General features: G+C 41.5%; 1 protein-coding gene across 2 annotated transcripts; it reads left to right on the top strand.

Annotated features, from left to right (window-relative positions):
• The first annotated feature begins 18,826 nt into the window (after nucleotides 1-18,826).
• On the top strand, nucleotides 18,827-22,189 carry XCR1 (X-C motif chemokine receptor 1). Of its 2 annotated transcripts, none has more exons than XM_027872412.1 (2): nucleotides 18,827-18,901; nucleotides 20,088-22,189. In XM_027872412.1, the coding sequence occupies exon 2, from the start codon at nucleotides 20,088-20,090 to the stop codon at nucleotides 21,114-21,116; it is 1,029 nt and encodes a 342-aa protein (XP_027728213.1). In that variant the 5' UTR covers nucleotides 18,827-18,901; the 3' UTR covers nucleotides 21,117-22,189. The 2 variants fall into 2 exon arrangements, with proteins under 2 accessions (XP_027728213.1, XP_027728212.1); XM_027872411.1 differs by lacking the exon at nucleotides 18,827-18,901 and adding an exon at nucleotides 19,326-19,363.
• Nucleotides 22,190-23,445: the final 1,256 nt, after the last annotated feature.

Raw genomic sequence — 23,445 nt, 5'->3', positions numbered from 1 at the left:
GAACACACATTGCAGGAGTCTACCCAGCAAAGTGATGTTTGATTCCTTTAAGAGAACAGTGAGGTCTGATTGCCCTGTCACCAGCAGATGGCAGTGAAAGACAGGGAGAGAACAGTAAAATACAGCCACCATAAACTCACAGCAAATCTCAGTCCTTCAAGGATTTGTCCTTAATGAGAATGTGGGTAGTCCCTACACTAATGCAGATCACATCCCCTCTGTGACTTAATAGGGTTGGGGGTGTTTCGTGGAGCAAAACATGAATCACGTTGCATCCACCTGGTGAGAAGCCTGTACTGACCTTTCTGACCACTCCCTAGTCCTTGGATGACCTACAGACATAAATCAGTCCCTTCCAGGGCTGATATCAAGCTATTTTGGCTTAGTCAAACCAGCTAGAGCAGGAGTTGCTAACCTGAGATTCAAGGATAGATTTCAGGGGGTCCATGAATTCAGATGGGAAAAAAAAATTTCATCTTTCCTTCCACTAACGGGAAACTGAAATTTAGCATTCCCTCTGATTATGAATATAGGCAACAAAACATTATTCTAAAAATAGGTCAGGGGCAGCTAGATGGCGCAGTGGATAGAGCGCCAGCCCTGGATTCAGGAAGACCCGAGTTCAAATCTGGCCTTAGACACTTGACACTTACTAGCTGTGTGACCTTGGGCAGGTCACTTCACCCCATTGCCTCACCAAAAAAAATAAATAAATAAAAATGGGTCCTTGGGTTTCACCAGACTGTCAAAATCAGTCAATGAATAAACATTTATTAAGCTCCTACTATGCGCCAGGCACTGTGCTAATTTCTGCGGATACACAGAAGGGTAAAACACGGTCCCTGTTCTCAAGGAGTTTATAATTTAGTGAGGTCCATAACACACACAGACACACACACACACACGTCAAGCATCTTTGTGCCAAAGCTCATGCTCTGCTGCTATGGCCCTGGTGATCAGCTGCATCATTTTTCACACCCAGATGAGGTGTCAGAGGAGGATTTAGTGGAGTGTATCCCATTTGGTTTTTGGTCTCAACCTGTGATTTCATTTCCCTGACTCACACTTTCTATTTTGTCTCACAAAGCTGCCGGGCATACCAAGAGGTCACATCACTTCATTTAGGGGCTTGTTCCCAACTCTCACTGAGATCATGCCCCTCCAGGATTGCCACCCCCCCCCCCATAGCATTAGAAGAAGATTGTTGCTGTTGCTACAAAGTAGGGCTTTTCTTGGCAGTGAGCACCCACTTGGCATCATCAAAAAACCTGCATCATCACTATGCCCAAAGGGCTATAAAAATGTGCATACCCTTTGACCCAGCATTAGCACTTCTAGGGCTATATCCCAAAGAGATCATACAAATGGGAAAAGGACCCACATGTACAAAAATATTCATAGCAGCTCTTTTTGTGGTGGCAAAGAACTGGAAATTGAGAGGATGCCCATCCATTGGGGAATGGCTGAGCAAGTTGTGGTATATGAATGGGATGGAATACTATTGTGCTATAAGAAATTATGAACAGGCTGACTTCAGAAAAACCTGGAAAGACTTTCATGGTCTGATGCTGAGTGAAGTGAGCAGAACCAAGAGAACATTGTACACAATAACAGCCACGTTGTGTGATGACTAATATTGATAAACTTGACCCTTCCCGGCAATACAAGGATCTAAGACACCTCCAGAGGCCTTGTGATGGAAAATGCTATCCACATCCAAAGAAAGAACTATAGAAGTTGAATTGCTATTTTTTTCTCTTCTGTTGAGTTTTGTTTCCTCTTTGTGATGGTTCCTCCTATTGGTTTTAATTTCTACTTACAACATCACTAATGTGAAAATATGTTTAATATGAATGTAAATGTATAGCCTATATCAGATTGTGTGCCATGTTGGGGAGGATGGTGAGGAGGAAGGGGGAGAAAAATTTTAAACTCAAAAGCATATGGAAGTGATTATTGATAAATCAAAATAAATTAATAAAAATTTTTTTAAAAAAACCCTGCATCATCTATCAAATGACCTCAAGTCCTGTTTTCTCCTCCTATTCAATCCTCGGTCCATAGGGTCATAAATCTAGAGTGGGGAGGGACTTCAGAGATTACTCGTTCATCTCATTTTACAAATGAGACCTGATGGTTTTCTCTACAGAGGCAGTAGCCTCTGCCTTTTCAGAGGTCACAGCTTCCAAAGACCCAGAAAGGACAGTCCTCAGCACCAAAGTTCTTGGCATTGTCAAATAATTCAACATCAGAAACTGGTATGGTTTTATGTGAAAATAGCATTAAGGAAGATGCATTGCTGTGTGCTTTGATGCTGCTCCCAAGGGACCACTGGGCCCTTCATTTAACTTGAAATTGAAACTTCCGATAAATGTTGCCTCCCCCATTAGAATATAAACTCCATGAGAGCAGGGATTGCTTTTTTCTTTGTATCCCCAGCATTTGTCACAGTGCTCTGCACATAGTAGGTGCTTAACAAATGCTCATTCATTCTATCTTTTTGTTAGTTATTTTATTAGAGCATTTTTCACATAGTGGTTGATAGCTGGCTCTTTCTTCTTTTGAAAATTACTTGTTCAGGGTAGCTAGGTGGCGCAGTGGATAGAGCACTGGCCCTGGAGTCAAGATGGACCTGAGTTCAAAGTCAGCCTCAGACACATAACACTCCAGCTGTGTGACTCTGGGCAAGTCACTTAACTCCAACTGCCTCACCCCCCCCCCCAAAAAAATGTACTTGTTCATGTCTTTTGACATCTATTGAAGAATGGCTCTTATTCTTATGTATTTGAATCTTTTCCCTCTATATCTTGAATATCAGATCCCTATCAGAGAAACTTGATTCAGAGATTTCCCCCCGTCCATTAACTGGTTTCCCTTTTATTTTACCTGCATTGACTTTGTTTGTGCAAAAGCTTTCCAGCGATAAATAATAAAAACTGTTTATTTTTTATTTTGCTTCAATTCTTCCAAGTACTGTTGAAGATTTTGTGGCAAAACCATTTTTTCCCCACCGAGATACTACTTTCATTCTCTTTTTCTGGCTTACCTCTTGGGCATCACTTTCCCTGTAATATTCTTCATCGTGTTTGATGTATTCTTCTGATCGTTTGTAGCTCCAGCTTTCGCCCCTGGTTTGGGACTTTATGCCAGGATCAAGCTCTGCCCCCTCCCACCCTCTCAGATGGGGTCAGGCTCTCTTTGGTCCTGGTCTTGATTTATTTTTCTTCTGGCTTCTACCTCCAGGTGTGTCTGCTAAGATCACTGGCAGGCTTTAGGCTGCCCTGGATCACCTCTGTCTAGAGTGCTCTGGTCTTCAGGGCCCTCCAGAATTGACTAAGTCGGAGGACTGTGGATTTCTGTCCTGCTCGTTGCTGGTTTGTGGCCTCATGTCTAACATTAGTGGAGTCAGAACACTGAGGGTATCTATCTGTCCTAGAACTTCCTCATCAGAGCATTTCAGGCTTCCTGTGCCACCCCTTTCCCCAATGTAGAGCTGTGGGTTTCAGGTGCCCCTGGAGCATATCTGGCCAGAAAGCTGGCAGACTTCCAACTTGTTTACCCATGCCTATGCTGTCTGCGGCAGAGGACTCTCTCAGGCTGCCATCTTTTTGCACGTTTCTGGGCTAGAAGAGGGGGTTAACTTGTTTCTCTTTGCATTTCTTGGTCATTATTCAATGTGATGCCCCTTTCAGATTTTTGTTGGAACAAATGTGGGACAGCTGAGCTCCTGCATGAGCTTGGGTGCTACCAGTTTCATGGGAAGTCCACGTGAGAACAGAGTTATAGAAAGCAAGAGAGGCAAGAATTTTCAGGAGGACGGGATGGCAAACAATATGAAAAACTGCAGAGAGATCAAGATGGATTAGGACCAAAAAAAGTCATCAGAATGGGAAGGAAGAGACCATTGGTAACCTTAGAGAAAGCTGTTTCCACAGTTGTTTAGTTGGAAACCAGATTGCAAGGAGTGGAAATATGAGTGGGAGGTGTTGGAGTGGAAGCAGCATGTGTAGACAATTTTTCAAGAGTTTGGTCAGGAAAGAATAAGATATAGGCCAATTGCTTAAAGAGAAGGCAGTGTTGGGTTGAGAGAGTTTTAGTATTGTTGCTGTTGTTTTTAAGGGAAAACTTATTCATTTTTGTAGCTAGTAGGGAAGGAGCCAATAATGAAGCAGAGACTGAAGATGGCAGAGGGTGTGAATTATTCAAGGGGAAGCTTTCTGGAGGAGATGGGAAAGGCTGGGCTCAAGGGCAGAGGCTGAGGGTTTGAGCATGGCAAAGAGAAGGGCCATCTCAGAGACCAGAAAGAAAGAGTCAGTTACTCAATAAGTATTTGTTAAGTTCTTACTCTGTGCCAGGCATTGTGCTTATCTGAAGGTGCAAAGAAAGGCAAAAGAAAACAAACACACAAAAAAGCAGGCCCTGCCCTCAAGGAGCTTATAGTCTAACAAGTAGGAGAGGATATATAAAAATGAAGACAAGTTTTGAAGTAGAAAGAAGGGAGGCAGATGAACTCATGATGGAAGACGTTGACTTTCTCAGTAAAGAGGAAAGCAAAGTCATCTGTTGGGAGAGAAATAATTAGGGATGGCACAAAGGGCTTAGGAATGGGAAAGGTTTCAAACAGGCAACCACTTCAGTTAGTCAAAAAAGAAATAGGAAAGAAAAAGGCTCAATAACCCAATATTTGTTAGACACACACACACACACAAAAAAAAATAATAAAAGGATAAAGAACACACCACATCCCACGACTTAACCTATTACACGTCACTGATGTTTGGAAATGAGTCAGATACATAAAGAGTGACTCAACCTTTTAAGCTATTAGGTACAAACAAGCCACAAAGACAGCCCCTAACCTGCCTTTCTAAGATAGGGGTTCACAGTACCCAGACCTCATCAGGCAAAAACTCATGTTGACTACTCTCCTTCAACCAATCACCCACTCACCCAATCAATCAACCAAAAAGCATTTATTAATCACCTACTGAACAGCGGAGAGAGCGCTGGTTCTGGAGTCAGGAGGACCTGAGTTTAAATCCAGCTTCAGATGTTTACTAGCTGCATGACTCTGGGAAAATCACTTCACCCTGTTTGCCTCAGTTTCCTCATCTGTAAAATGAGCTGGAGAAGGAAACAGCAAACCATTCCAGTATCTCTACCAAGAAAACCCCAAATGGGGTCATGGAGAGTCAGACATGACTGATCAACTAAACAACAACATGTGCCAAACACTGAGCTAAGTGCTGGGTATACAAAGAAAAAGCCAAAATAGTCTTTGCCCTCAAGGAGCTTACATTCTAATAAGAAACACCACATGAAGATAAATTGGAGCACACAGGATACAAAGTAGATAGAAAGGAAGTTTAGAGGGTAAGACTAAGCTTAGATAGGTAAACTCTTAAGTTTAGAGGTAAGAGGGTAGCTAGGAGGACCAATCCTATCTCAGATATCAGTGACTTAATCTCTCTGAGCTTCCTTCTTTGCAAACTGAGAAAATTAGGCTAGAGAACCTCTAAGGCAAGAAAAGCTTTTCTGGGGGGCAGCTAGGTGGCCCAGTGGACAGAGTACTGGCCCTGAAGTCAGGAGACCCTGAGTTCAAATCTGACCTCAGACCAAACACTTGACATTTACTAGCTGTGTGACCCTGGGCAAGTCATTTAACCTCAATTGCCTAAAAATATATATATATGTGTGTATATATATATATATATATATACACATACATATATATAAGCTTTTTCCTTTCCCCTAGTGAGTCTATATTCTACAGGAGTTATGTCATATTCAAATGCTGAAAGAGAGACTTGCAACCACCCAAGTTTTGGGTAGGAATAGGTCTTAGAGAGGAAAGGGGCAATCACAAAACAATTAAAACTGAATGTTGGAAAGTCAAAAAGAATACAGACTGGGCCCCAAAGAAGAGATGAGAAGGCATCCCCCTCCCCTTTGCAGAGGCATGTATCTATCCACAGGTGTGGGACATTGCCTTTCAGGTTAGATTTTTTTAAATGAGCTGATTGGTTTTGCTGAGTTGATTTTTTTTTTCTCTTGCTCCTCTTTAATACAGATACATACATATTATAGACAGGAAAGGGAACAGCCCTCATCCGTTGTAACTTCGGGCAATGGTCACAAGGGACGCTTTGATCCCCCTCTGAGAATCGTCAGTACTTTTTACTGCCTTTAGACCCAAGTGCCCACTGGCCAATGGCTATTCCTGGGATATCCATCCATCCATTACATATCAAACGAGATAATGTATGGAAAGTGCTTTGAGATCCTGAAAAATGCTATTGACTATGTTTATTGTTACTGTTCTTATTGTTATTATCATCATTACCGCTGTTTCTCATTCTACTACATGACCAAGAAAAGCCCTTTGGAACATCTGGAGGAGGGAAGAGAGAGAAAATGGGAACTGAAAGTCAGTGATTGACTTTCGAATGAATCCAAGGAAGGAAGCCCAATTGAGCAACCTCTCAGAGCCACTGCAATCCCCTTCTTGAATCAGGCCACGGCGATTCATTTAAGGTGATCACAAGTATAAAGAGCTGCAGTGAAGGCAGAAAGAAGGTAAAGGCAGGGATAGTTCAGGGAGATTAGGAAGGAGGGAATAAGCATCAATACTTGGATAATCACATGAAAGAGACATTCTTTTTTTTTTTTTTTTCCTTTCAACCCTACCCCAAAGTGAGCCTTGAGTTGCACAACTAGGTGGAGCTCTGGGCCTAGAGTCAGGAAGACCTGAATTCAAATCCAGCCTCAAACACCTACTAGCTATGTGACCTTGGGCAAATCACTTAACCTCTGTGTGTCTCAGTTTCCTCAGCTGTAAAATGGGGATAGTAATAGCATCTAACTCCCAGGGTTATTGTGGGGATTAAATGAGATAATATTTGTAAAGCTTTTCATTCTTCCCTCTGGGCCCAGGAAGTCTGTCATATTCCGTTTCTACATGACAGACCCTTCAAATGCCCAAAGATAACTATCACACCCCTCCCCTCCTCACAGCCTCTCTCCTTCGTGACACACGACACAGTGCCCGGCACATGTTACGGGGGCTTAATAAATGCTTGTTACCTTCCCCTCCAATTTGTAAATATTTAATTCCTTGAAGACTCATCTTCCTGAATTTAAATCTGGCTTCAGGCTAGCTGTGTGACCCTGTGCAAGTCACTTAATCCCATTTGCCTCAGTTTCCTCACCTGTAAAGGGAGCTGGAGAAGGAAATGGCAAACTACTCCAGTATCTCTGCCAAGAAAACCCCAAATGGGATCATGAAGAGTCAGACATGACTGAAAATGACTGAACAACAATAAAATTTCCTGAACTGAAGTGTAGCCCACAGTGTGGTAGGCCACCACAGGGTGGTCTGAAGTATGCACATCACATGGCATTTGGGCATGTGCAGGAACCCAAAGGACCTGAAGAGGTGAGAAGTTCAATTGACAAGTTCATCAGGCTGTGCATGGTATCTTAGAGGGTGGTGAAAGGATCTGGCATACAGGACAGAGGCTGTGTGGTACATGAGCCTAGGTTCTTAGCCTTACTAGAGGAAGCCACTTGAAAAGGAGTAAAAAGTCTGGGGTAAAAGAGCTAAGAAGAGTCAAATCTTCTTCATCCCTCAAGAGAATGACTATCTCCCTTTAATCTTTCTTCATTTTTAAGGACACAGATCAACTGGGGAAGGTCCAGAGGAGGATATTCAGGATGCTGAAGACCTGAGGATTGTGCCAGGCTAGAGGGGATGGAAGACCTGAGTTCAAATCCAGCCTCAGACACTTATTAGTTGTGAGAGCCTGGGCAAATCACTTAAACTCTGCCTCAATTTCCTCAACTGTAAAATGGGGATAATAACAGCACCTACTCTGCAAATTTATTGTGAGGATCGAATGATATAATATTTATAAAGCTCTTAGCATGGCGCCTGCATGTAATAGGTACTTAATAAATATTTATTCCCTTCCTTATGTCAATGCTTTGCTCAAGCATTTTTGTTTGATGGAGGAGTGATGTCGGGCATTGGAAGGGATTGCCGTATATCCGGCACTAGAAGTAGGGGGTTGGCTCATTGATGGCGTTTACTAGACGCAAATTTATATCTTATCTAAACTTTGTCACTCTCCACAAAGTGAGAACTTAATAAACACTGACTGATTATTGGAGGGGGTGGAGAGTGAGAGGGCTGCCTCATTATGATGAGGATGAACAAGGACAGGTCACGCCCTACTCCAAAGGATGTTATCAAGATGGAGACCATCCATCCAGAGAAGGACCCTGAGGGTGAAGAGTCTTGGCTGGAGACGTGGTGGGAGAGAGGCAGTAATGTATAGTGAAAGGGTAGCCTCTGAAGCCAGAGGACCTGGCTCACGGCCCATCTCTGACAGACTTACTACCTATATGACCTTGAACAAACCACAGCTTCCTTAAGCTTTATCTTCCTCAAACTTTAAAAGCAGGGATCTAGGCCAGATCATAAGCTCCTTAAGAAGAGGGACTATCTTTTGTCTCTTTGTGTATCTCTATTACTTAGCATGGTGTTTGGCACATAGTAGGTGCTTAATAAATGTCGATTGATCAATCAAGATGGTCTCTAAGGGCCTTTCCAGCTCTAGAGTCATGGTCTAAAACAACCATAAGTAGTCTTCAGGTTGGCTGATGTCACATTTGTTAGAGATGTTTCAGGAGAGGACAAGTTAGACCAGATATTCTTTCTCAAAGAGCCCTCTCTCACTCAGACTCTGCAAAGCTAGACTTGAGTTGAGTGTGGTTTCAACAGTGGGTAGTTGGCTGATACCATTATAGAGTGTCATATCTAAATGACAAAACAACTGTGGAAAGATGACATTATCACCTACCAGAAATTGCTTTGTTTTTTTTTAGATGAGATATTTCCCCGTCTCCATAATGGCCTTGGCTACTGCTGCATTTATCCTAACCCTGCCTGTTCCGTTTCCTATTTATCTGGGCCTTGCTTGCTCTGATGTTGAGGGTGAAGTCCCTGATCTTTTAACAAAAAAATATGTTTAATTGGTTTGGTAACTTTTTGAAAACTGAAAAAAAAAAGAAAAGTTTGCTTTTTTTTTTTTTTAGGCAATTGGGGTTAAGTGACTTGCCCAGGGTTACACAGCTAGTAGGTGTCAAGTATTTGGTCTGAGGCCAGATTTGAACTCAGGTCCTCCTGACTTCAGGGCCAGTGCTCTATCCACTGGGCCATCTAGCTGCCCCAAGTTTGCTTTTTTAAATTGGATTTCAGCAGGGGTTGTGACGGGGAAGAGAAAATTTGCATCTGCTGGAAGGCAAGATAATAAAAGACAAATATAAAATACCCATGTTATGAGACTGCAGGAGCTTGATGTCATCAAGTCAGGACATTAATGAATCTCCTATATGAAGTCCCTAATCATGCAAAACAGTTCATTAAGCCTAACTATCCACACAAGACATATCAAGTGGACGAATAAAGCATCTTATGATTGGATAGAAAATAGCTGGATAGAAAACAGAACTTATCTATCTCTCCATACACACACACGCGTGCACACACACACACACATATTGTATGTGTCTACCCATAATCCTCATTTATTCAAACACATAATGAAGGGTTTCTAAGGTCCTTTAGAGTGTTAGCATTCTATAATTCTGTAGCATTTGTTTCAGAGCTACCCAAGGCTTGGAAGGACTAGGTTATTTTGGGAAGAATATCTCAGTTATCTTGGTTCCATTCATAATCAAGAAAACTTGGAAAACTATCTTAACTGGGCAGTCTGGTTGATTGGCATGAATTCTTTACTTGTAGACTGGTCATATTAGACAAAAGGAAGCTTTACTAGAAGGGAAGAAAATGCAATTTATTGTATTCTCTACAACCAGTGAATAGTGGGAGCCTGGATTCCATTGACTTTTACAGTATTTTTTATGTCCTGGTCCCACGAGTAGAATTTCTCTTGCTAGGGATCATAGAATCATAGATTTAGAGATGGAAGAAATCTCAGAGGCCATATTGTCCAATCCCCTCATTTTACAGATGAGAAAACAGACCCACAGAAGCAGATCGATTTATTTAAGGTTGCAAGGCATTGAAAACAGTGTCTAGTTCTAAGAACTGGTTCTTTGCTCCCCTAGCTGGCATCCACTCTTAGGGCAGTTACTTGATATATGGTATCTACTTGACATATCCTCTCACGGGTATCCTCTGGCGCTATCAGGGGACCGATGCTTTCTTTGAGCATCTCAGCTTTCATGGGCTGCCGTTAACCAGCATAAAGACCTGTTAAGAGGGATACATCTGTCCTTGAGATTCTTCTCCCCCATTTCCAATTACATGAAATCCCTAGCATAGACTCCATGTTCAATAAGGATGAACCAAGTCCCAAAACACGAGCAAAAAAACAAAACAAAACCAGGGTTTGACTCCAGGGCTCTGAAATTTGAATAAATTCTGAAAGATCTTTTAGTGCTTTAGCAGAATAGAAACCACTATGGTGCCTCGTTAGCAAGAATAAATAGTTAAAAATAGGAATCTGCCAGAACCCAAAGCAATAGCCTTGTGGTGGCTTGGAGTCTCCGTACTTCCTTGTGCCCACCCCCAGCCCCATCAAGGTTTGACTGGGTACATCTTGCACAGATTGATTTGGGACAAATTGACTGTTTTGTATGTCTTTACTTTTGATATTTGTGTTGGGTATCCTTGGTCAAAAAGATAATTCCATATAGTCTAGGACCTAACAAAACAACATAAGTTTTCTCTTAACTTATCCTACTCTCAAGCACTTGGATGAGATTATTCAAATTATCCAAAGCTGTTAGGCATCCGACTAGTTACCATTCCCTTCCCAGTAAGAACTACACATTTGACAGTTCCCAAAACATGCTAAACATGGAGGTGAGGTCAAGTCAAGAAGCATTTATCAAATACCTGCTATGTGCTGGGCATTGTGCTAAGCTCTAGGGGTACAAAGAAAGGCCATAAACAGGCTTTGCTCTCAAAGAGCCCACAATCTAGTGGGGAAAACAATATGCAAACAATTTTGTTCAAATAAGATATAAACAGGATAAACTGGAGATAATAAAAAGGATTGTCTTCAATTGTGAATGAGGAGCAAAGGGTCAGGGGAAGAGAAAAAGTCTGAGCTCAGACCACAATTCTACAACTCTCTGACATAAATTAAGGGGAAATGATTCATATTACCACTATCCCTAAATGGACCGTCCAGCTTATAATCTGAATTCCATAGGAGCAGGCTGACGGGCCAAACATGTCTTGGGATAGTCAGTGGTGCTGTTATTTGAGAAGAAAAGGACCCTATGGATCCAGGACCATGGTGTTCTAGTGTTTGGTGAATCTCTGCATCATGTCTGCCATCCATGGATTCGAATGAATGAATGATTCATATTACAAAAGGTATCCTTAAATACTGGATCACTCCTGCATCATGTTAGTCTATTAAAAGTATAACTTGACTAGTTTTTTTAATCTACTTACATGTAATTTTTCAAAGAAACATCTACTGCATGAAGGATAGTTCTCTTATTGCATATCTGTTTTTTTTCACTCTTTAAAATATCTGGTGCACATATGTATATACATATGTATGGATGTGAGTATCTACACACACACAGAAGTTTTAATATGGTCCTAGAAGTTTTAATGCAATTTTAAGCTATTGGGGCTTAAAATTATGAAAGGTCTTGATACTGTTTTAGGCTATTAAAGTTTATAACCACACTAAGACTTTTGGGACATCTTGTATAATATATATAATATAATATATCTAATGAATACTTTCTTCAAGAAGTGAGTATAAAGGGGCAGCTGGGTGGTGCAGTGGATAGAGCACCAGCCCTGAAGTCAGGAGGACCTGAGTTCAAATCAGACCCTCAGACACTTATATGCTGTGTGACCCTAGGCAAGTCACTTAACCCTGATTGCCTCAAAAAAAGAAATAAAAAGAAGTAAATATAAAAGCAATGGGAAAAAATGACCATTGAACGTAATCCCTGTACCCCTCAAGTGAAATGGACTATATTTTAAGAGGCAGAAAATAACTAGATACTCCCATGGGTTATCATTTCCAAATCAGGTCTATATGCATTTAGACTATTAGTAGACCAAAGGTCAAAATTAACACCAAATTAGGGGAAAAGAGTAAAAAAAAAGAAGACATTTGGTACAATTTCAACAGCTGTTTACTCTGAAAACTGGGATATGGATAAAAACAAGAACATCTATTCTGATTATCTCCATTTCTTAGAAAAGTTTAACCAGTAAAAGTATAGGAAGCTGGACCATTATTTTGGAAGAATTAAAATTTTGGGCTGTCTAAAAGGCAGTGACATACCATCTGCCTAAATAGACCATGTCACATTGTCAATGTTGCCTTGCCTCCAGGAAGACACCATCCAGAAAGTGTATGATTGGAAAAGAGGATGTGAGTGTGAAATCTGATATGACTTTACAGATCTGGGAAATAACCAGCCCTTTCTCCCTTCCCCCACATAATTCCCAATAAGGTCTTTTAACTCCCATCCCAGACAAAATCCTTTACATGGTATCTTCCATTTGTTCTTTAGAACAAACCTGTGAGATAAGGAACTAATTTTTTTTATTATCATCCCCATTGTACAGATGAGGAAACTGAGGCCCAGAGCCATAAAGCAATTTGCCAATGGTCATACAGAGAATAAGTACCAGAAGCAGGATCTAAACACATCTATTCCTGACTCTGAAGTCCAGGATGCTATACGTGACCCTTGAAGGAGCCAGGTATCCTAAGAACACTATTCTTAGGGCCCAGCAGGCATCAGTTACAGGGGTTAAACTTTTTTTTGTTTTAACTTCTACATCAGAGCTTAAGAGAAATTGAATTTTCCCCTCTTGAATTTCTTTCCCCCATTAAACAAGAGCCATCATCCAGTCTCTGAGGGCGACTAAAACCTCAGGCGTTTTATGGAAGAGAGAAGTGGGCACACGTCTTCTGCTGTGAGTTCCTTTTCCTACTTCTTAAAGCAAGAAGGGGAATGACAGTCCAACTCTCACTTCTCACTGACAAAACCTGCCCTGATTATTGGGAGGGAACCACATTAGATACAGCTTCTAAAAAATGGAATGCAGAGAGAGGATATAAACGCACGATTTGACACAGTGTCCATATTTTCCTAACTGATTCAGTCAATTCAATTGAACAAACATTTATTAAAATGATAATAATAGCTAGTATTTATATAGGACTTGAAGGTTTGCAAGTGCTTTACAAATATTATCTCATTGTACCCTCACAACAACCCTGGAAGGTAGGTGCTATTATTATCTCCATTTTACAGATGAGGAAACAGAGGTCAAGTGACTTGACCAGGATCACACAGCTAATACATCTCTGAGGCCAGATTTGAACTCAGGATTTCCTGACTCCAAGTCCTAACTGAGGCAATGTGGCAGGTGCTGAGGCTGCAAAGACCCAAAACAAAATTTCCTTGTCCTCAAGGGGCTCACAAATGCAAATTCAAGGGGTGTAAGAACTATGTCATAGTGTCAGGAAAGCAGAGTACAGGTCACATCCCAGTTCCACCTTGGCCCTTTGGTATTGCTAAGTTACTCTGAGGCTTGTTATCAAAACTTCAAGGAGGCTTAATGGAGAAAATGCTATAATTGGAATCAGGAAGGCCTGAGTTCAAATCCAATCTCAGAAGCGTTCTAGCTGGGTAACAAGTGGGAAAGCCACTTAACTTCTCTTGAGCCTCAGTCCCCCCTGTATTTTTTTTTAAACAAGCTACTTTTTTATTCTACCTCATACAGGGATTTTCAACTGAGAGTCATAAACTCAGCGGACTACATGACAGCCCCTCTTTTATCTATCCTTTCCCACCCTCACCTCCCTTTCTCAGTCCCTTCTTCAGTAAAATGGGTGCAATACTAGCCCCTCCCTCACTGGAATGTTATGATAATCAAATGAGGTGATATAGGTAGAGCACTTGGCAAGAGCAGGTTGGAAGGAATCACTGTCTTTAAATTAACCTACAAAGGGGGCCAGCGGTACTACTCAGGGTCTATGAAATTGGATAAAGTGTCTACAACTATCTGAGGGGCCATTCTGGTGTGGCTGTGTGCCTGACTAAAAAAAAAAAAAAAAAAAAAAATTGAAATGGTGTCAATTTTGAGGAAGAATGAGACCAGCAGCCTGTGATAGCCCTAGCAGGAAATGCAGCTTCAGAGGCAGAGAGAAACACAATATGGTGCAGCTGGTTTCTGGAAAATGAAGCTATGAGATGTGCCCTCGTGGCAATGTAGCATCGTGTCAATTTTTCCAGGGAATGTTCCCTTTCCCACTGTCATGAGAGTACATGGGAGGTTTTACCCTTTGGGGTATGGGGTACAGAGAATGATTCTACTACCAATTGTTGCCTTGCTATTTATTTTGCTACTCCGACCTAACTAAAAAATTTATTTGTTTTATGGTTTTTGCCAGGTCTATCGGTAAAGCATGTCCTGGATGGGGGCTCAAGCTTTACTGATGGAATTGTATTTACCTCAAACATCCCACATGAAACCTGGGGTAGTGAGGGATTCAAGAATCACATGGGGTCAAAGGATTTTATTTTCTGATTAACTTCTTTAATACACTTCAAAAAACACTACAAAGTGTATAATACTACACCCTTTGCACTCACTTCCATGATAAAATAAAAAATGTATAATTAAATTGTTTTGAACTCACTCAAAACAATTTTGAACTATAGGCAAAATATTAAGTATAAAGGCTTGAGTGCCTTTATGAAGTCATCCTTAAACCTGAAAGTTTTCTCTTCCTACTCAAACTTTCCTAGAACACTTTGCCTTGATCTCCTTTGCCTCAAACCACATCTAACTTGAATTTTACAAGGCTACATTAATGCCAGAGTCCCTCCCCTCTGCCCCCAGAATATAAAGTCTTTGAGATCAGGCACTTGTCACTTAAAAAAAGATCTTTGTATTCCCCAGTACCCAGCAGAGTGCCTTAAATAAGTGACTAAAAAAGTTTGCTAAATGGAATAGAATAATGCCTAAAAATATTTACCATTACTTGTAACCTTGTATTAGAGTCAATGAATTTTAATGTGTTGCTCCAATCGAGTGAATAGTTACATTAGCATCTACAAGTTTCATGGCCAGAGATGTTGTGGCCAATTATTGCCATAGATGTAATATCTGTACCACACCACCCTCATGGTGCACACAGCAGATAAACATCGCTGAAGTTGTAAACAATACAGGTTTTCGTCAATCCCTTTAATATTTCTTCAGACCGCAAGCTTCCATTTTTAAGTACGTCCTTATCATAATGAATACTGACTTGATTCATTCCATTGTCCTTTGTCCAAACACTGGAATTTCTTGTACGTCTTGATGGCATTCTCTACCAAAGTCCTACTCTGATGCTTCAAAGAGGCAGAGAGGTGACCCTATACTCTTGAAGCGTGCATCAATAGAGGACTAACTGGCAGGTAGAGTCTTTCACAGTCTGGCTCCAAGTTTATCCCCCATTACATCCCCCCACAATTCTACATTCCAAATTAAAATGACTGACTTGCTGTTTCTTATACACATTTCATCTGACATCTCCGTGATTTTGTTCAAACTGCCCCCTCCCATCCTTCTTCCAAGAGGTCTGCTTACAACCCTCAAATTAGAATCCTCTGAACTGGAACTCTGAACTAGGGAAATGCTGAACTTCCTCCAGTGACTTAAAACCCCCAGAAACATGGCTAACCTGTTTGATTAGCCAATGATATCAATCCCTTCTTGATCCAATCAAAGAAACAACCTCATAAAGGGATCATAGAGAGTAACACCCCCCCACCATCTTGTTTACACATCGAAACTTCATCCTGTATGACTTTACACTAACATCATGTGATTATATTGATTAAGGTGTGTGTGTGGGGGGTGTACAAAAATATTAATAGCAAAGAACTGGAAAGGGAGTGCCCATCAATTGGGGAATGGCACCTGATATATGAATGTCATGGAAAATAACTGTAATGAAAGGAACCATTTCAGAGAAACCTGGGAAGACTTGTGGGAACTGATGCAGAGGGAGGTAAGCAGAACCAGGAGAACAATTTATACGAAAGCAACTACACTGTAAAAATTTTAAATGTTAAAAGATTTAAGAACTCTGATCAATGCAATGATCAGTCATGATCCCAGAGGACTGATGGGATGTAGATTATGTCCCACCTCCTGACAGAGAGATGATGGACTAAATGTGCAGAAAGAGAGGGACATTTTGGGGGCATGACCACTTATGAGATTTTATTTTCTTTAACAATACTCCCACCCCCAAAAAAGTCTAGAAAAATCAACACCTTATACTTCTATTAGTGTAGATCAAGAAGTTTCCATTTCCAGCCACAAAACTCCTCACTAGAGCCCAAACATAATTAAAATGTAATTAGGAAATGTCTAACAAAATACACAAAAATACAACAACCTAAATAATACTAATTCGTGTTTTTCTTAATCAATATGCTGCCTTCAGGTTTGATTCTGATACCACTGGTATAGCTATCCTCTTCACAGATGCAGATCACAATCCCCACATATCTCAAGAGACTATTTTATGGTTACTGTGAACAAAAATTTTACCATATACCAACTGTCTGGCAATGAGTTTGATATTGTAAACTTTGATTTGACCAGAATAGAGAATGATTTGGGTGCTTGGGTTAACTAGTTATTCTAATAGGAAGGAAAGATGAACCAAAAATAGCAGAACTTCAGATAGACTTAAAAAAGGTCACAGGACAAAAACATTAAAAAATTTTTTGTTATTAATTCACTTGGTTCTATATTGTGAAATTCTAAAGGCTTTACGCAATGTTTTAATCCTTATTTAGCAGGTGTGTTTTATCATTTTTGTTGATAGCAATTATATTTACAATAAAAAATTAAAAGCAAAAAAATAAAAATAAATAAGCTCAGTGGATGCCTTTAAATCTGATAAACAGCCTCACTGAGCACAGGGAGGCTCTTCACCAGGTTTGCTGCAGAGTGACAAAGTTTCCAGTCACAAAAACTTTTGCAGAACATCTAAGTCATACTGGAGTTGTGATTTGAGTCATTTGAGGGGGTGCCCACAATGCTTAAATAACACATCATGAAGTATTGAGGCATTTGGATGGCTTCTTAATATAATGTCACCGAGTAGGTGATATGACGACTGTCCCAGGAAATCCGAGACCTGTGGCCTCTGTGATTCTCAGATACAGGTTCAACCATGAAGATGTGAAGCCAGACTCTATCAGTGCCTCATACTCATTGTGATTAACCAGCCAGTCCTTGAGACCTTCTCCTCTGACCTCAGATCCACACAGATAGCAGCGTGCTGGTAAATGTTTAACAGCCAAAAAACATATGAACATATGAATACACGTTTAAGTTCACTCTTTGTTATAACACTTTCCTAAGTCTAGACAACCAAGAAAACAATCCATCAAGCCCTTGTTTGTTGCTGCTTATTTCTGTAAATACTCACGCTGAACGTTTGACAATCACTCTAGGTAAGCTGGTGAGAGCTGGCTCCAGCACACCCCTGAACACAGACCAACAGAGCCACTACTGAAAATCCCTATCACGCAGATCAAACCCTGCTTCCGTGACCAATGGCACAAGAGCCCAGGTAGATACACAAAATGTATGCATAGGAAAGAGCAGGACCCTGCCCTGACCTCCTCCAGTTCTCCAAAAATAAAGGTGCCTCCTGAAGGAATCCCACCTTACCTCTAGCAGATGAACTTTGAGAATCTACTAAGTTCACTGTGCTAGGTGTTAATGACACAAAGACAAAAAAAAAAGTCTCTTCTTCAAAGAGCTTGCATTCTAGTGGGGGTGGGTGGGTGGAGGAGATGTACAGAGGTAAATATATACAAAATATATATTATAATATTATATAGCTGGGTTTTTTTGACTGGACTTGTGATTTCATTAAAGTATAGAACTGCCCGTGAAGAAACTCATCCTATCAATATAGATCAGCACCTTCTTTGTAATTTATAGAATCACCTGAAGTACTGACAAGTTATAAGACTTGCCCAGGGTCACGGAACCAGGACTTGACCCCAGATATGGGTAGTATACTGTCCTGGAAACAGCAAGTAAGTTTCTTTGGCTGGAATATGGAGTGTGTGGAGTGTGTAAGGCGGAGCGATGTGGGATTGATCGTCCCCATGAAAAGTCTGTAGTTCTTCAGGGGGAATAGAGAGAACACCAGTCATTCTGTATAACTGAAAGTCCTTGTCCTAATTCTTTGGGCAGGCAGGCTAGGAGCAGGTCAGGGACCCCTTCTGCCATGGCAACAAGTGGGAGGCAGCGTCATACCACAAATGGCGCCATGAGGGCAGCCAGATAGAGGATGATACTTATATACGGGAGATTTGCACCAGGATCTCCACAGAGAGGTAGCCTCCCAATCCTAGCTCCAAATGATGGGATCATAGATTTAGAGTTAGAAAAGGTCTTAGAGGTCATCTAGTCTAAGCATCTCATTTGACAGATGAGTGAAACTGAGGCCCAGAGAAATTGAAGTAACTTGTCCAAGGTCACACAGCCAGTATATGTCAGAACCCAGGTCCTCTGGTGCCAAATCCATTGATTTTTTTTCCCTTCACTGTGTGAGGCTGTCTCTCACCATGAAAGCAGAGAAGTTAAGCCATCACATCTTCTCCTGGTTTAAGCCAGTAGCTTGCGGAATCCTATTTTGGTAGGAAGCTGGCAATCTCCCTTCCTGCAAAGTGTTGTATGCACACACACACACGCACACACACACACAAATCACCTGAGCAAGAATGGGGAGGAGTGAATTTCTACTTTGAAAGAGGTAGTGAAAAAACTGTCATTACTGTTTCAGGGAAGGAGAAGGTAAGCAGCTCCCCGTTATACTCTGTTTCTTATTTTATTTTGTCATCGAGAATGGTTTTTCCTTCTATTCTGTGATCCAGAGGAATTCATTTGGCCACAAGAAAAATGGGTTTGAGGGTTCATCATTTTTCAGGATTTGAGAAGTAGATGTTTTCTATTCATTCCTTTGCTTTTAGAAGTAATTGGAGGAAGGATTATCCTTATTGCTTTGATAATTAATACTGAATTTTCAATTCCATTCTTTGGAATTATGTTTCTATATCCAACACAAAGAGCCCAAATTCTCTGCAATTGTGGACAGGCATGGGTCAGTGTCAATCTAATTCTCTTGAAGCTCTGCTAGTACTATTGCACTTACCCTAGTGATATTTCCTCTTTCTGTTTGCAATGTGCCTGGGCGGCCTTTGCAAAGTTGTGAGCTCCTGTTCTGGTTGATGCTGGATAAACCACCTGTTGGGGATGGTAGGAGAAGGGATCTCTCCCCTTTGCAGAGCTTTCCCCTTTGAATGCCCCATCCTGGCATGGTGGTGATTCTGGGCTCTTGGAAACTATGCCAGTGGGACACAAGTTTTGGCCAGAGAGGTTTCAGGTAGAGGCCCAATAATAGGAGATTTATCTATTGTCACATAGCACATTTGACCACTAGGCTGGCTGCAGGGCAATGAATTTTTTTGGCTGTAGTAATGCTACAAAGCCTCCCCGGGAAGACATGGATGGCTGCATTCTATGAGTGGAAGAAATTCCTAAATGGTTTATTGAAGTAAATTGATTAGACTCGATGTGTAAAATCCCCCTTAACTCTAAATTTCTTTCTTTTAAATTTTTATTGATAGCTTTTGTTTTTATATCTTTATTTCCTAGTATATGCCTCTTCTCTCCCCTATCCGGAGAGCTATCCCTTATAATAAAAAACAAAAACAAGAAGGGAAAACGTGGTTCGGGAAAACGTGGTTCAGGAAAACTATCAACCCCTCTCAGTCAGATAATATATGCTGTCTCACCTCCTTAGGGCTTGTACCCACTCATCCACACCTCCCCCCTAATTTTTGTAAAGAAGGGCAGGAAATGCATTTTCCTATCTCTTCTAGGCCAAGCTTGTTTACTCCAAGGGCACAGCTTTGGCCTACTCTAAATTTCTATGATTCTGTGATTTTCTATGCTGTTGATGTTTCGGCTTTCCATGCAGATGGATTCCACGTGGTACTCAGACTACCAAGTCTCTGCCACACCTGCTAACTACGGCGACTACTCCAGCGGCGTCCTGTGTGAGAACCAAGCTAACTTTGAATTAACGACCATGAGCCACACGGTCTTCTACTCCTTTGTGTTTGTCCTAAGCCTTGTTGGGAACAGCCTGGTGCTGTGGGTCCTGGTGAAATATGAGAGCCTCGAATCCCTCACCAACACTTTCATCCTTAACCTGTGTCTCTCCGACCTGCTTTTCTCTTGCCTGCTACCCTTCTGGATCGTGGTCCAATACTCCGGCTGGATTTTTGGAGAGTTCTTCTGTAAGCTCTTTAACATGATTTTCCACATCAGCCTGTACAGCAGCGTTATTTTCCTGATGGTGATGACGGTCCACCGGTACCTGTCTGTGGTACATCCCCTGTCCAGCCTAGGCAGCCACCCCTTTCGCAGCAGAGTCCGGATCATCTCTGCCATCTGGGTGGCCAGCATCATGGCATCTGTTCCCGATACCATTTTCCACACTGTGCTAGCCGACGTGTCTCCTCCCGTTTGGTCCTGCGAATATTCTGAGCTAAAGTGGTTTCTGCTGTCTGTTTATGAGCACAACTTCGTCTTCCTCTTCTCCCTGGGGGTTATTCTGTTCTGCTACGTTCAGATCCTCAGGACCCTGTTTCGCTCGCACTCCAAGAGGCGGCACCGGACGGTCAGGCTTATCTTCACCATCGTGGGCTTTTACTTTCTCAGCTGGGCCCCCTACAATGTGGTCCTGTTCCTGCAGACGCTGCTGAGGCTCCGGCTCTTCCAGAGCTGTGAGGTCATCAAGCAGGTGGAATACTCAGTACAAATCTGCAGGGAGATTGCCTTCTCCCACTGCTGCTTCAACCCCGTGCTCTATGTGTTTGTGGGGATCAAGTTCCGGGGGCACCTGAAGATGCTTTGCCGCAAGTTCTGGCCGTGGAAATGGAACGTTAGCCCTTCACCTCGCGCCTCAGGGGCCTTCCCTTACGACGATGCCTCTTTCTACTGAAAAGCCTCTTCTAGGGAGAAGTAGGCCCCTAGCTTCCCCTTCCCCAGAAAAGGGGAGCAGAAAACTTACGGGACAGGACTGCTGGTGTTTTCATCTCTGGGGAACGGGGGGAGGCTAAGGAGTTGGGGCGTGGGGGTGGAGAAATAACAAAGTTAGATGGAGTTTATGTTTTGCTAATAATATACCTTATGTTGAGGCTAAGCAGATTCCAAGTGGAGCAAATTGATCATTAGGGTGAGAATTATTATCAAGGAAAATACCTCCTGGAGGCTATATTTAGGTGATTTCTTTGGGGGGAAATGGGGAGCAATGGAAAAGGGGTGCAGCTTTCTTTTTCCACTGTTTGGGACCTAACTTGGAAGCTCTATGTGCCAGTTGATGTGTCTACAAGACTAGGAAGATAGGCTAGTCAATTTCATGGCTAGCTGGCCACTTCATGGCCATCTCATTACCATCTCCTGATCTCCTGGGGGCAGAGCCAAACTCAAGGGCAAAACAAATTCAACTCCTACCAATCAAGTCAAGAAAATGGTATTCAGAAAATTAGCCTTGTCTAGGCTGGTGACTGCCTTGGGTAACTAGAAACAGAATGTCTACCCCCAATGAAAGGGTATGGAAGGAAGAAGATTTGGAAGCTAAGAGTAGGGGGAATGAAGAAGATTAAGAGGGAAAAGGCAAAAGGGTACCTAGGAGGACAGAATAGTGGAGGTGAGAATAGGAAGTGAAACCAGAGAATGCAGAAATAAATCTGAAGCTTGGTCACCAGTTTATCAACTATAGTTTGAATGGGGAAGATTTGCTTTGGGAAATAAGAATCATAACTCGCCTTTATTGATGCTTTAAGGTTTGCAAAATGTCACATATGTGACATATATGTATCTGTATTTTATATGTAGCTATAGATATATCCCTAGATGTGCGTATAAAGTCTGTACATAAGCATATTCCAAGAGGAGCAAATTGATCCCTGAGCTGAAAATAGGTAATGCCTCCTGGATGCTATATATAGGTGATTTCTTTTGGGGGGAATGGAGAATAGTAGGGACGTAAGCAAATAAAAGGCTTAATGATTTGCTTCTGGTTGTTTTTCTTTTTTTAATTAATTAATTTATTTTTAGTTTTCAACATTCACTTCCATAAGACTTTGAATTTTAAATTTTCTCCTCCTCCCTCTCCTTTCCCTTCCCCAAGACAGCGTGCAATCTGATATAGCCTCTATTTATACATTCATATTAAACATATTGTCACATTAATCATAATATAAAGAAGAATCAGAAGTAATGGGAGGAAACATGGGAAAGAAGAAACAAAACAAAACAACAAAAGAAAAGGAGAGCAAATAGTATGCTTTCATCTGCATTCATACTCCAAAGTTCTTTCTCTGCGTGTGGATAGTATTTTCCATTGTGAGTCTTTTGGAGTTGTCTTAGATCCTTGCATTGCTGAGAAGAGCTAAGTCTATCAAAGTCAGTCATTGTGTAATGTGGCTGTTACTGTGTACCATGTTCTCTTGGTTCTGGTCATTTCACTCAACATCAGTTCATATAAGTCTTTCCAGGTTTTTCTGAAGTCCACAAGCTCATCATTTCTTAGAGCACAATAGTATTCCATTACATTCATACACCACAAGTTGTTCAGCCATTCCCCAACTGATGGACATCCCCTCAGTTTCCAATTCTTGGCCCCTATCAAAAGAGCTGCTATAAATATTTTTGTACATGTGGGTCCTTTTTCCATTTTTATGATCTCTTTGGGTTACAGAACTAGAAGTGGTATTGCTAGGTCAAAGGGCATAGCCCTTTGGGCATAGTTCCAAATTGCTCTCCAGAATGATTGGGTCAGTTCACAACTCCACTAATGTTCTGGTTGTTTTTCTGCCATGTTTTATAGCAGGGTGGGTTTCCAGAATATATCCTGTCCCTATCAGGAGTCTGGGGCAGTTAGGTGGCACATTGGACAGAGTGCTGGGCCTGGAGTCAGGAAGACATCTTCCTGAGTTCAAATCTGGCTTCAGACACTTACTAGCTGGGTGACCCTGGACAAGTCATTTAACCCTATTTACCTCAGTTTCCTCATCTGTAAAAATGAGCTAGAGAAGGAAATGGCAAACCACTCTAGTATCTTTCCCAAGAAAACTCCAAATGAGGCCATGAAGAGTCAGACACAAGAGCAACAAAATAGAGCACTGGCCCTGAAGTCAGAAGGACCTGAGCTCAAATCCGGCCTCAGAACAAACATTTGACACTTACTAGCTGTGTGACTCTGGGCAAGTCACTTAACCTCAATTGCCTAAAAATCAAAAAAATTAAAAACATGAGCAACAAAATCA

The sequence above is a fragment of the Vombatus ursinus genome, unplaced genomic scaffold, assembly GCF_900497805.2.
Source record: "Vombatus ursinus unplaced genomic scaffold, bare-nosed wombat genome assembly UNPS02014799.1, whole genome shotgun sequence".
In the NCBI taxonomy this organism is placed as follows: Eukaryota; Metazoa; Chordata; class Mammalia; order Diprotodontia; family Vombatidae; genus Vombatus; species Vombatus ursinus.
This window is presented reverse-complemented; position numbering and strand designations above follow the sequence as displayed.